Raw genomic sequence first — 12271 nt, 5'->3', positions numbered from 1 at the left:
AGCTTAGAATGGTTTACATGAATTTATTCAGGCACTCAAGCATTTTTCCCTGTCTGTCCCAGCAGGCTCACAATCTATCTAATGTACCCGGGGCAATGGGGGGGATTAAGTGACTTGCCCAGAGTCACAAGGAGCAGCATAGGTTTGCACCTACAACCCCAGAATGCTGAGGCTGTAGCTTTAACCACTGTGCCACACACTCCCCCTAAGAACACACTAGAATAAATGGCATGTACGTCAAATACGAAATTATGAGTGTCTGTGTGCGTAAGGAGACCACCGTCCAGACAAACATCATTCTTTGATGTGACTGGTTCATGAAAATTAATGACAAGTAATTTTAGTTTTATTTTTTATGCAGTAGTTACCCTAACGATCAACAAAGCAATTAAGGCTTTGTTACCGTTTGGATCTTCTTATCTTTGCAAACTTGGATTTTCAGCTGACAGAAATTAAATTAAAAAAAAAAAAAAAAAAAAAGATGGTGGATGATGAACTATCGAGTCCCGTTTTGAGTTAATTTGCACTCAAAAATAAGCACATCCATCGCATTGAATAGCAATTCTATTCTATCTACTTTAGTTTCACCATTGTTACAATTACCCATACATAGCTTAAAGAACTTTTAATAAATAACTCAAATTTAAATTTTTGTTGGTTTTGTAATTTTATAATTTCAAATATAATGTGCTGCAAGAAACATTTGCTCTGTTTAGTGTGCCAAAGCTAAAAAAGTTTGGGAGCCACTGCAGTACACTTTCAGTTAACCGGCACCCATGGGGATTTGGTAGATGCCGGATAAATGTAGTTTCTGGTTGCTTAAGAGTTACTATTAAAAATACCTACCGTATATACTCAAATATAAACTGAGATTTCTGGCTGAGATTTAGGGGTCTCAGTTTATATTTGAGCCACCCCCTCCCCCGAATACCACTGTTGCTGCTGTTCTCCCACTCCAATCTCCACCCCACCAGGCCACTGGCACTGCTACCCTCCACTCCATCCCCCCACCACCCCAAGGCCATTGACATTCTCCACTGCACAACCCCCTCCCCTCCAACAAGGCCACCAGCGCTGTTTTCCTCTCTTCACACTCAAGATGATCAGCGCTGCTGTCCACCTCCTCTCCCCAACTGACCGGCACTGTGCTTACCATACGCATTCCAGTGCTGAAAGAGCCTACCACTGATGTTCTATGCTAGGCCGCTGTGGGGCCTTGAGCATGTGCAGATGCTCAAGGCCCCGCAGTGGCCCACATAGAACATCGGTTTCAGGCTCTTTCAGCACTGGCATGTATATGGTAAGCACAGTGCCAGTCAGTTGGGGGGAGGAGGTGGACAACAGCGCTGATCATCTTGGGCGTTGATGGGAGGAGAGCAGTGCTGGTGGTCTGGGGGGGGAGGCGGTTTGCAGTGGAGGACAGCAACGTTGGTGGCCATGGGGAGGGGGGATTTGAATTGGAGGGTAGTAATGCCAGTGGCTTTGGGGGGGTGTTGGAGTGGAGGGTAGCAGTAAAGGTGGTCTCGAGGTGGGGGGGAGACTTTTTGCCAGTTGCTTGAGTTCTAGTTAATGGAGAGTCTAATGTATTAAAAAATATTTATATAATAGGGGAGGCACAAATATTACATTTTAGATTGGCTACATTTTATTACCCACAGTGCACAATTCTAGCATATTTGAAGGAAACAGATGATACAGTTAACACAAACTTGCAAATTTTACATAAGACAATGTTAAAAAAACAAGAGCAACCAGTTCCTCGAACCTGATAAGAGAAATTCTCAAATATATATGAATCATGTGATTAAAGGGTTTAAGAAATGGATGACTTAAGAGGTATTAAGAAGAAAATTTTTTTATGTCAATTTTTAAAAACAGTTCCAAACTCTAACATTTCAAACAGTTAAATTGACATTATAACTGAGAAAAATGTAAGTGGTTTAAAATCCGGTGCAGCTAGCATCACATGGCACTTCTGAGGAGAAAATGTTTGGCTTCTCATAATGCTGAGCTATCATGAGGTCAAACTGTGCAGCAACTAAATAGTGCTATTTCTGAGCACATAAGTTACTTTCATTTTGTCCCTCCGTATAGTAAAACTTCCATTTCTGGCAATGGGATGGCTGTCCCTATAGACTGTGCAAAAGTCTTACCTTTACCTGTTGCTGTTGCTGTAAGCCGAGACAATCCAATCTGATGGCAAAGCACAAAAATAAAGATGGGCTTTGAATGGGGAAAAAACATTTTTTTTTAAATTCTTTGTTTATAATTTTTAACTATTGACAATCATTATGAGCCAATAAAGGAAACTGTAAATAAAACTAACATTGCAAATTACTTAAAGAATATCTCCTTATTACACGTAGCTGAAGAAAAAAAATAAGACACCAAAGAAAATATATATCAGGCAAACTAAAGAGGTAACCTGACTACTCATGAACATTTCTTTTCTGAGCTATCTTGAGATCAGCAAGACTCATGTGGTTTCTCTATCTGAAATAAACTTAGACAACTGCTGTGGTTCATAAAATATATATCTATTACCTCTAAATGTCATAACGCACTTACAAGGATATCTTAGAACAAAAGCTGCCCCTAATTGTACAGCCTGAGGTCTCAATATAAGAAACTGCTTTCTTCTCAAAAAGGGAACATCTTTATGCTTAAAGAACATCTTAAGCATCCAATACCTATCCGAGTCAATGGCAAACTGTACTATTAATGTAGCAGAAACCTGAACCTCAGTTTTGGACCTCTCTAGAAACTGTGTCAAATCCAGACTATCAGCAGATAAATTCTGCTGATTGGGATTTTGATATTTAACTCTCATTGGAAGGTAATATATTTTTGAGAGAGGTGGATGTGAGGTTTCTGGTACTTTCAGAATTTCATTCAAATATATTTTAAACATAGTTAAGGCATTTGTAGGTTGAATTTTCAGAAAATTAATAATACAGAGATTACATCTCCTAATAGAATTTTCCATCATTTCCTGTTTAAAGTGCAAACTAGTACTGTCCTTTGTCCAAGTCAGAGCTTGTACTTCCAACGTTTTTATCCTAATCTCAAAGTCAATGGTTTTGTTCTCCAAACTTGATACTTTATTTTTAAGTTCCAAATTTTCTGAAAGCGCAATAGTACAACGCAAAAAAAGCTGTTGAATTTGATTCCACAGTGTAGTTTGCATATTTAATATAGCCTCCCATATGGATTCCATAGTAATTACCTTAGGCCTTTGTAAAGGAACAGTCTCAGCTCTAAAATTCCTAGTAGCTCCCAAAGTACCTGTAGCCACTTCAGTTATCAAGGAAAGTTTCTCGGCTCCCAAACTAACTGTAGCCTCCTTAGTAATCAGAGAAACTTCTTAGGCTTGCTGAAATCTCACCAACTGCTGTGATCTTTGAAGCTCCTCCTTCCCCCTACCAGGGTGGATCCTCCCACTCAGAGAGGCCGGCAAGAGGGCATTCAAAAAACGACTCCTCTGTCGCTATAGGGCAGCTAGGTGGGCTCCGCTCATCCAGAGATAGAGTGGCAGCCTCGAAGGAGAAATCCCGCGCCTCAGCTTGCACATTCTCTCCAGCTGTGGAAATCTCCAGTTGTGGAGTTTGTGAGCCGTGAACCACGAAGGTGTCCATCGGGCCAAATGGTGCTGCCGCTTCATCGGGAAACACCCGAATTTTTGATTTTTGTTTCACCATAGCATGCATGAGCCCCATGGGGCTTAAAAGGAAACACTCCACCAAAAGCTCAACGGCGTTCCCGCAGATGTATCAGGGTGCCATCTTAGGTAAGCTCCGTGAAAAAACATTTTTAACTTCATTTTAAGCTCTCTTTATAACATCTGAACTCCAAGCAAGTACATCCACATAATAAGCAATTTCTTTTAAGAGTAGCCAATAGTAACATAGAAACATAGAGTATGACGGCAGAAAAGGGCCGACAGCCCAACAAGTCTGCCCACTCGAATAACCCACCCCCCTAAGCACTTCCTCAAAGTGAACCCACATGTTTATCCCATTTATTCTTAAAATCGAGCACATTTCTGGCCTTGACTACCTGAAGTGGAAGATTATTCCAATGATCAACCACCTTTTCGGTGAAGAAATACTTCCTAATATCCACATGAAATCTCCCACCCCTGATTTTTAACGGATGCCCTCTTGTCGCCGTAGGTCCTGTAAGGAAAAAGATGTCTTCTTCCATCTCCATATGGCCAGTAACATATTTGAACATCTCTATTATGTCTTCCCTCTCTCTACGTTCCTCAAGAGAGTATAACTGCAACCTACCTAGACATTCTTTATATGGGAGATCCTTGAGTCCCGAGACCATCGTAGTGTCCCATCTCTGAACCGATTCTATTCTCAGCACATCCTTTCAATAATGTGGCCTCCAAAATTGAACATAGTATTCCAGATGCAGTCTCACCATGGACCTGTAACGCGGCATCACCACTTCGGGCTTTCGGCTGACAAAACTTCTCCAGATGCAACACAGCATTTGTCTAGCCTTGGATGAAGCTTTCTCCACTTGATTGGCAGCCTTCATATCTTCACTAATGATTACTCCCAGGTCCCGTTCTGTAACAGTTCTAGTTAAGGTCTCACCGTTCAGAGTATAGGTTCTGCAAAGGTTTCCGCTACCAAGGTGCATAACTTTACACTTCTTGGCATTAAAGCTCAGCTGCCAAATAGTAGACCATTTCTCCAGTAAAAGTAGGTCCTGTGTCATACTGTCGGGTAAGGTACCTCCTCTGCCCACTACATTGCATAATTTAGCATCATCGGCAAATAATGCAATTTTACTCTGAAGCCCTGAGGCAGATCCCGTACGAAGATATTAAATAGGATTGGACTGAGCCCGTTTACCACCACCCTTTGAAGTCTGCCACTGAGCCAGTCTTTAACCCATGCAGTTAATGTTTCTCCTAGTCCCAGCGAGCTCATCTTGTTCAATAATCTACGGTGTGGGACACTATCAAAAGCTTTACTAAGTCCAGATACACCACATCCAGGGACTTATCCTTATCTAGTTTTTTTGTTACCCAGTCAAAGAAGCTGATTAGATTGGATTGGCAGGACCTTCCCTTTGTAAATCAATGCTGGTGGGAATCCCTCAGCCTCCCATCGTCCAGAACCATATCTAATTTGTGTTTAATCAACGCTTCCATAATTTTACACACTATTGATGTAAGACTTACCGGCCTATAATTTGCAGTCTCTGACTTGCATCCCTTTTTGTGAAGCGGAATGACGTTAGCTGTTTTCCAGTCTAATGGAACTTTTCCCATGCTCAGGGAAAGATTGAAGAGTGCGGCTAATGGTTCTGCCAGGACGTGTATCAATTCCCTAAGCACTCTGGGGTGCAATTTATCCAGTCCCACGACTTTGTTCACTTTGAGCCTTGATAATTCTTGGTAGATGCTGCTGGTAGTAAATTCAAAATTCCTGAATGGGTCTTCTGAGCTCTCCCTTGTTTGCAGCTGTGGACCGGATCCCGGCGCCTCACAGGTAAAGACTGAGCAGAAGTATTTGTTTAGTAGTTTGGCTTTATCGGAGTCCGATTCTGCATAGGTACCGTTGGGTTTCCTTAGACGCACTATCCCGTCTGTATTCTTCTTTCTATCACTGACATACCTGAAAAAGGATTTATCCCCTTTTTTTTATATTCACAGCTAACTTTTCTTCCATCTGGAGTTTGGCGTTTCTGACCGCTGTTTTGACAACTCTAGATAGGCTTCTTTGACTTTTAGTCATTGTGATTGTTTGTAGGATCCAAATGCTCTTTTCTTCTGTTTTATGAGTTCCAAGATCTCCGCAGAGAACTACTGGGGTTTGTTATTTCTCTGTCGTTTGCTCACGGCTTTTACATAGAGATTTGTTGCGTCCTGTAGGGTAGATTTCAGAGCTGACCACATTTCTTCCATATTATCTGTTGTGTCCTAGTTTTGCAGCACCTTATAGACAAAATCTCCCATGCTCTTGAAGTTAGTGCCCTTAAAGTTAAGGACCTTTGTTGATGTGTTCGACCTAGTGGTTCCTTTCCCGCGGTGAACCACACCATGTTGTGGTCGCTGGAGGCCAATGCATCACCTACTGAAATTTCTGTGACACTATCTTCAATGGTGAGTATTGGGTCTAGAATTGCTTGATCCCTAGTGGGCTCCACTACCATTTGTTTGAGTCGTGCTCCCCTTATAGAGGTTAGTAGCCTTCTGATGCTGCTGGTCGTAGCTGAAAGTTTGTTCCAGTTTACATCTGGCATGTTGAAGTCCCCAAACAGTATAGTGTCTCCACGTAGAGTGATGGTCTCGATGTCTTCGATTAATTCTTTGTCTATGTCGTCCTGTTGTTTAAGAGGTCTGTATACAATGCCCAAATACAGGCATTTGCCACTTCCCCTGGCAAGGTTCACCCAGAGGGACTCCCCTGGATACCTGACACCTGTGATTCTGGTAACTTTGATTTCTCTTTGATATATAGCACTACCCCTCATCCTTTTTTGCTTTCTCTGTGTCGGCATAGTAAATTATATCCTGTTATAGCCACATCCCATCCATGGCAGCAGACTTCATTTCTAAGCCCTGGTTCCAATAGTCCCATCCTAAAGGATCATCATACTCAAGTGTCCTTGTATTACAGAACTGCATTACAAGTCACAGGGCTACCACAGCAAGAAACAACTTTTCTTTTTTCTTTTTTTCTTTTTTTTTTTTAAGGATGTGTGTTAGCAAGGTTCCTTTTTGTTATGGTTATACAAACTGGTGAAGCACTTTAATTTTATGTGGTATAAGTGCAATACTTGGGTACCAAACACAATGATTAATTATCTTAACAGATATAGATCTTTTTGGATATTGCCAATATTCTTGCTATCCAAACTTTTCGACTAGTTACATGAATATTCTCTAGTGGAAATGAACATCAAGACAGAAATCTCTGGCTTTCAATAAGATGCCCAAATCAGAATATCTGGGATGTTAAATATATCAATATTATATTTTTTTGTGCCATAAATGCTGAGAGCTTCCAATAAAGGAGGAAAAAATACCTCAGACTCCCTTCAAACATTCATAGGCAAACAATGCAAGCCAATCTAATGGGATATCTTTAATCACAGGTCTTTTTTTTTTAAATCTCCTTATGATTTTTATCTTGATATAATATTTGTAAAAAAAAAACCTGCTTATCTGTGAGGTCCTGATCCTCACAGGATCCGTTTCACCAAAAGCTTCCTCTGGGGATCAGAAAAAGAATTCACTGTACAGCTTCTATGAACATTGCTCAGCATTACTTGAACGCTTCGGTACAACACTCCAAACAATGGCGCCCAAACCTTCACGTGTCCCATGGAAGATCCTCGGCCAGCCAGCCAGCACAACATCTGACATGAATCCTGGCCTGAGGAGTCTATCTAGACTGATTTTGAGCCAAATCAAGGTGTTCTGAGGCAGATACAGACTTTTATTCTAAAATTGAGAAATCTAAGATAGCCGCACCAGCAGTGATTTTAGCACCAAAAACAGCCTGTGGGATCTAAATAAGGGGTAAAAAAAATTTGGGGAATAATTTGAGAAAAACCCTCCCGTTTCTCTCATAGGCTGCTACAGTGTGTACTCACTGTGCCATGCAAGCGCTGGGTGCTGCTTAGGCTGAAATTGCAGCCAGAGAACTTCTGCCTCAGACAAGCCTGGAAACCCTGATAGCTTGCTTCTTCAGATTGTTCCTCAGTCCTACTAGCCGGATTAAGACCTCAAACCCCCACCCAGAGCTCACGCGTAAAGTCGGGGGCAGGAAATGCAGCTGGCACTGGATCCTGGTGAAAAACCACCATGGGTCATCTAAGCTGCACTCAAGCTATCTGCAGATAAAACCTGGAGAGAGCCTTGCTCCCAGGGGAACAGTCCCTGAGTTCCTGAACTGGTAGTGTAGGCTGGCCAAGCAGGCTGCAGACTACTGCCCTCAGAGTCTGGGTTCTGTTACAGCCAGAGATATCCCATAACTGGGATAACTCTGCTGTAACGAAAAGCCTCACAACTGGATAAAAAACTCAAAATTAAAGGAAAAATAAACAAGGGCAGGTCATACAGGCTCCTACCATCTCACGGGTAGACAGTAAAACTGATGAATTACAGGACAGCAGCCCACAGTGATGGGAGGCAGAGCAGAAAACGGTAAATGAAGCTCTCTTCACCAGATCTCACAATCAAGAGGTACACAACCCACAGGTTCAAGAATGATGTGCCTATTGCACTAGAATTTTATTTCTTTATTTATGCATCAGCCATGGTCAAGATCTTAGCCTAATTAGATTTATTTTCATATATCTTTTAGCTTAAGTGGCTATCTTTTCAATTTTTCCACATGACTACTGGGATACTGTACTTAAGATATAAACCCTTTAATATACTCTTCATTTTAACATTTCTTCTGAATAAAAAGATAACCAAACAGAATTTATGAAATGTACAGATTATCTTCGCTTTTCAAGCTTATTAACATCAGAAAAAATTAAAAATGTATATTTAATATTACTTTTCATTGCAGTACAACTATGCCGGCCATAGGTCTTTACACATTTCTGATTTCAACTTACAGTGCCATTGCAAGCAAATCAGTTATGCCTAAGGTGACCATATGTCCCGTTTTCGGGCCCACCGCTTCGGGACACCAAAGATGTCCCGTTTTCAGGGACAGCGTCCCGAAGCTGTGCGCGGGGATACCAGGACAGCCGATAACTTTCCCTCCCTGCCGCTCAGATTGAAAACCTGGGCCGCCGCTGCTGCTTCTTGTTCTTCCCGACGTCAATTTTGACGTTGGAGAGGAAGTTCGAGGCCAGCCAATCGCTGCCTGACTGGCCCGAACTTCCTCTCCGACGTCAAAATTGACGTCGGAAGAAGCCAAGAAGCAGTGGCTGTGGCCCAGCGTTTCAATCGGCGTGGCAGGGAGGCAGACAGGCAAGCAGCGGCAGTACACGGGCTGGCGGGTGGGCAGGGGGTTGAATCGCGCAGGGGGGGTAGAATCTGCGGGTGGGGGTGGTGAATCAAGCACTGGAGAGAGGGAAGGAGGCAGACTGGCTTCGGGGAGGGACAAAGGCAAGAGAAGACATAGGAAGGAGGCACTGGGGGCACTAGGGACATGGAAAGTAGGCACTGGGGGCACTAAGGACACAGGACAGGCATTGGGGGCACTATGCACATGGGAAGGAGGCACTGGGGCACTAGGGACACAGGACAGAGGCACTGGGGGGCACTAAGGACATAGGAAAGAAGGAGGGAGGGAATAGAAAGGGACAATTGTTGGGCCTGAGTAAAGAAAGAAAGAAAGAAATGAAAGAAAGGATACACAGTAAGAAGGAAATACAACCAGAGACTCATGAAATCACCAGACAGCAAAGGCAGGAAAAATGATTTTATTTTCAATTTAGTGATCAAAACGTGTCAGTTTTGAGAATTTATATCTGCTGTCTATATTTTGCACTATATTTGTCTATTTTTCTATAGTTACTGAGGTGACATTGAATATTTTAAAGTCACTTGCCTTGACATCTTTGAAACCCCCCCAAATATAAATGATAATTAACATTTTCTCTGCGTATAGTTTGCTTTGTAGTTTTTTTTAATTTTAAGGTTACCATTATGAATTAATATGAAGATATTATGTGTACATGAAAAATGAATGGAAGAAATTGGGGGTGGGATTGGGGGCGGGGCTAGGGCAGGATTGGTGGCGGGACTGACAATTAATAGATGTCCCCTTTTGATGAAAAAAATAAATGGTCACGTTAGTTATGCCAGCTCCGAGAATTTAACCAGAAAAATGTCAAAGGAACATGATTAAACAGCAGAAGCTACCCTGGCAACAGTCACAAAGCAGGTAAGGTATAAACTAATCTCCCTCAAGTGCTAAACTGTTTCACAGAACCTGCCACCAATAGCACAGGCCAACAAAAAAACATTTTTTTTTCTTGGTGCCTTGGGTTTTTTGACCTGTTCCTGGGGTTATTTGGGGCACTGATTCAGAAAATTGCACTGAATAGACCACATCAGTTCTAGTTTTGTAGTTTATGGTTGAATTTATTAATTATTTTATCACTATTTAAAAGATCTTTTCTGCAGAACCAGGATGTGATAAGCTTTCTTTGTTGAATGGGAAATTTATGTATTAAAATTACCCACATATTTTTTTGTGTATAATGACTTTGGGCCTATTTTACAAAGCCGTGCTAGCAGCCCTGAAGCCCATAGAGATTTAAAGGGCTTCGGGGTTGTTGCCATGTGGCAGCCGCTAGCGCAGCTTTGTAAAACAGGCCCTTGTTTCACAACTGTTCATCTACTTTTTTTCCTATAATGCACATTGGCATAAAAATGTAAAGCTCAAGTGACAAAATTGCTTTTTTTCTGTTATATTACATAATTATGTGCAAAAAATTTAGAAGGAAAACATGGTCTCCCTAGACTACACAAATTTGTATTTCAAAGGTTTCTAAACCTGATCTGTTTAAAACAACTGTACAGATTTAAATGGGTTTTACGTTAACAGATATAGTGAGAGTCCACAAAACATTGGGTGTGTGGTGTGTGAACTGTAGAGGTTATGGCTACTTCAAGATGGAGTTGCTTGAATCATCCTGATGTATTTTGCTATATTTGTGGAGCGTACACACTGAAAGCAATTAGAAAACCTATTTCTAAGTTTATAAAAAGAACATATGTAGGTAATTTTGGTGTCAAGCTTGGAGATCAAGATAAGCCATGGGCTCCTCATAATGTATGCAAAACTTGTATGGAGTATTTGTGCCACTGGACAAATGGAAAGAGAAGCTGCCTGAAATTTGGAGTACCAATGGTTTGAAGGGAACCAAAAAACCACTTTGACGACTGTTATTTTTGTATTACTGTTAATATCATAGGCAATCAATCAAAATAATTGTGACAAGTGGTCTTATCCTGATCTACCTTCAGCCAGGAGACCTGTTCCACACTCGGATCTTGTACCCCTTCCACCTTTCCGTGAACTACTACAGCTCTCAGAAGACGAATCTTGAAGGTAAAGAAAATGAGGGCAATGACAATGATTCCCAAACAACTTCATAGTGAATGTTTTGACCAGAATGAATTGAGTGATCTGATCATGGACTTAAATCTTTCCAAGGAGTCTTCTGAATTGCTTGCCTCCAGACTTGGCAATTTATCTTTTCCAAGATTAAAGAGATGGCTTTGTACTCTTCTTTCATCCCGCTGGAGTGACCGATTGGAATACAACAATATTTGTTGCCATTGTTTAAAAGAAGACATTTCAAACTGAGCTCTTAAAAAATAATTCCATCAAGCTGGCTAGCTAGGTGTCCCTGAAGGGCTGATCCTGCCATGCAAATTTGTGTCTTCTCCCAGGCAGATGGCCCACCACATGGGAACTTCCAAGCATTGAGTCACCAAAAAACACTGAGCAAAAATACATGAAAATAATAAAAAAACACAGGTGATTGTTACCCGCGGCTAGCGCAGGTAGCCAAAGGTAACCTGCCGAAACAGAGAGGAAAAAAACTGGTTGCCGCAGGTAAGGGGACCAGACCATTCTCTGTCCCTTGGAGTGGTGAATGGCCTTGTTCCCGCAGTAAAGTATCTGCCGCATTGCTTTCCTTCCCACCCCCTTTCTAGTCAGCAGCCCTCCTCACGATCGCAACACTTTCTCCCTCCCACTGGCGCCAAAAAACATTTGAGGGTCTCTTCCCCTCGTCTAACCATCTCCCTCCCTTCCCTTCAATTTTGCGGGCTCTCTTCAGAATCTTCTCTTTCTGAGGTGTCTGGACGTGGTAACCATTCTCACAAGTCCCGCACAACTGCCCCACAGCTTCTCCTCTGATGCACTTCCTGTTTCCACCTGGCTGGCTTGTGTCAGAGGAGAAACTTTGGGGCAGTCACATGGACTTGTAAGAATGCTGACACCTCAGAAAATGAAATGCACCCACGAAGGTGAGAGGAAGGTGGCCCGATAAGTGGGAAGAGGTTGAATGGCACTGAAGGGAAGTAGAGGGAGAGGGGGGAAGGGTAACAGACACTGAAGGGAAGTGAGGAGAGGAGACAGAGGGAAACAGACACTGAAGGGAGGGAGGATCAGACACTGGATGGAAGTGGGGAGGAGAGAGAGGGAAGCAGATGCCAGTTGGAAGGGGAGCATGAGAGGGGCGCAGACGATGAAAGTGGAGAGAAAGGGAGCAGACGCTAGAAGGAAGTGGGGAAGAGATAAAGGGGAGCAGACACTGGATGGGA

The 12271-nt window shown here is 42.3% G+C and overlaps 1 protein-coding gene across 1 annotated transcript in view; it reads right to left on the bottom strand.

The window, feature by feature from the left end:
• The window catches only part of PCNX1 (pecanex 1), a 311984-nt gene that overhangs the window by 227563 nt on the left and 72150 nt on the right, over nucleotides 1–12271 (bottom strand). Inside the window, 1 exon segment of the mRNA XM_033952015.1 lies at nucleotides 2154–2193. Coding sequence (XP_033807906.1) covers nucleotides 2154–2193 — 40 coding nt within the window.

Source organism: Geotrypetes seraphini, chromosome 7 (assembly GCF_902459505.1).
Source record: "Geotrypetes seraphini chromosome 7, aGeoSer1.1, whole genome shotgun sequence".
Taxonomy (NCBI): domain Eukaryota; kingdom Metazoa; phylum Chordata; class Amphibia; order Gymnophiona; family Dermophiidae; genus Geotrypetes; species Geotrypetes seraphini.
This window is presented reverse-complemented; position numbering and strand designations above follow the sequence as displayed.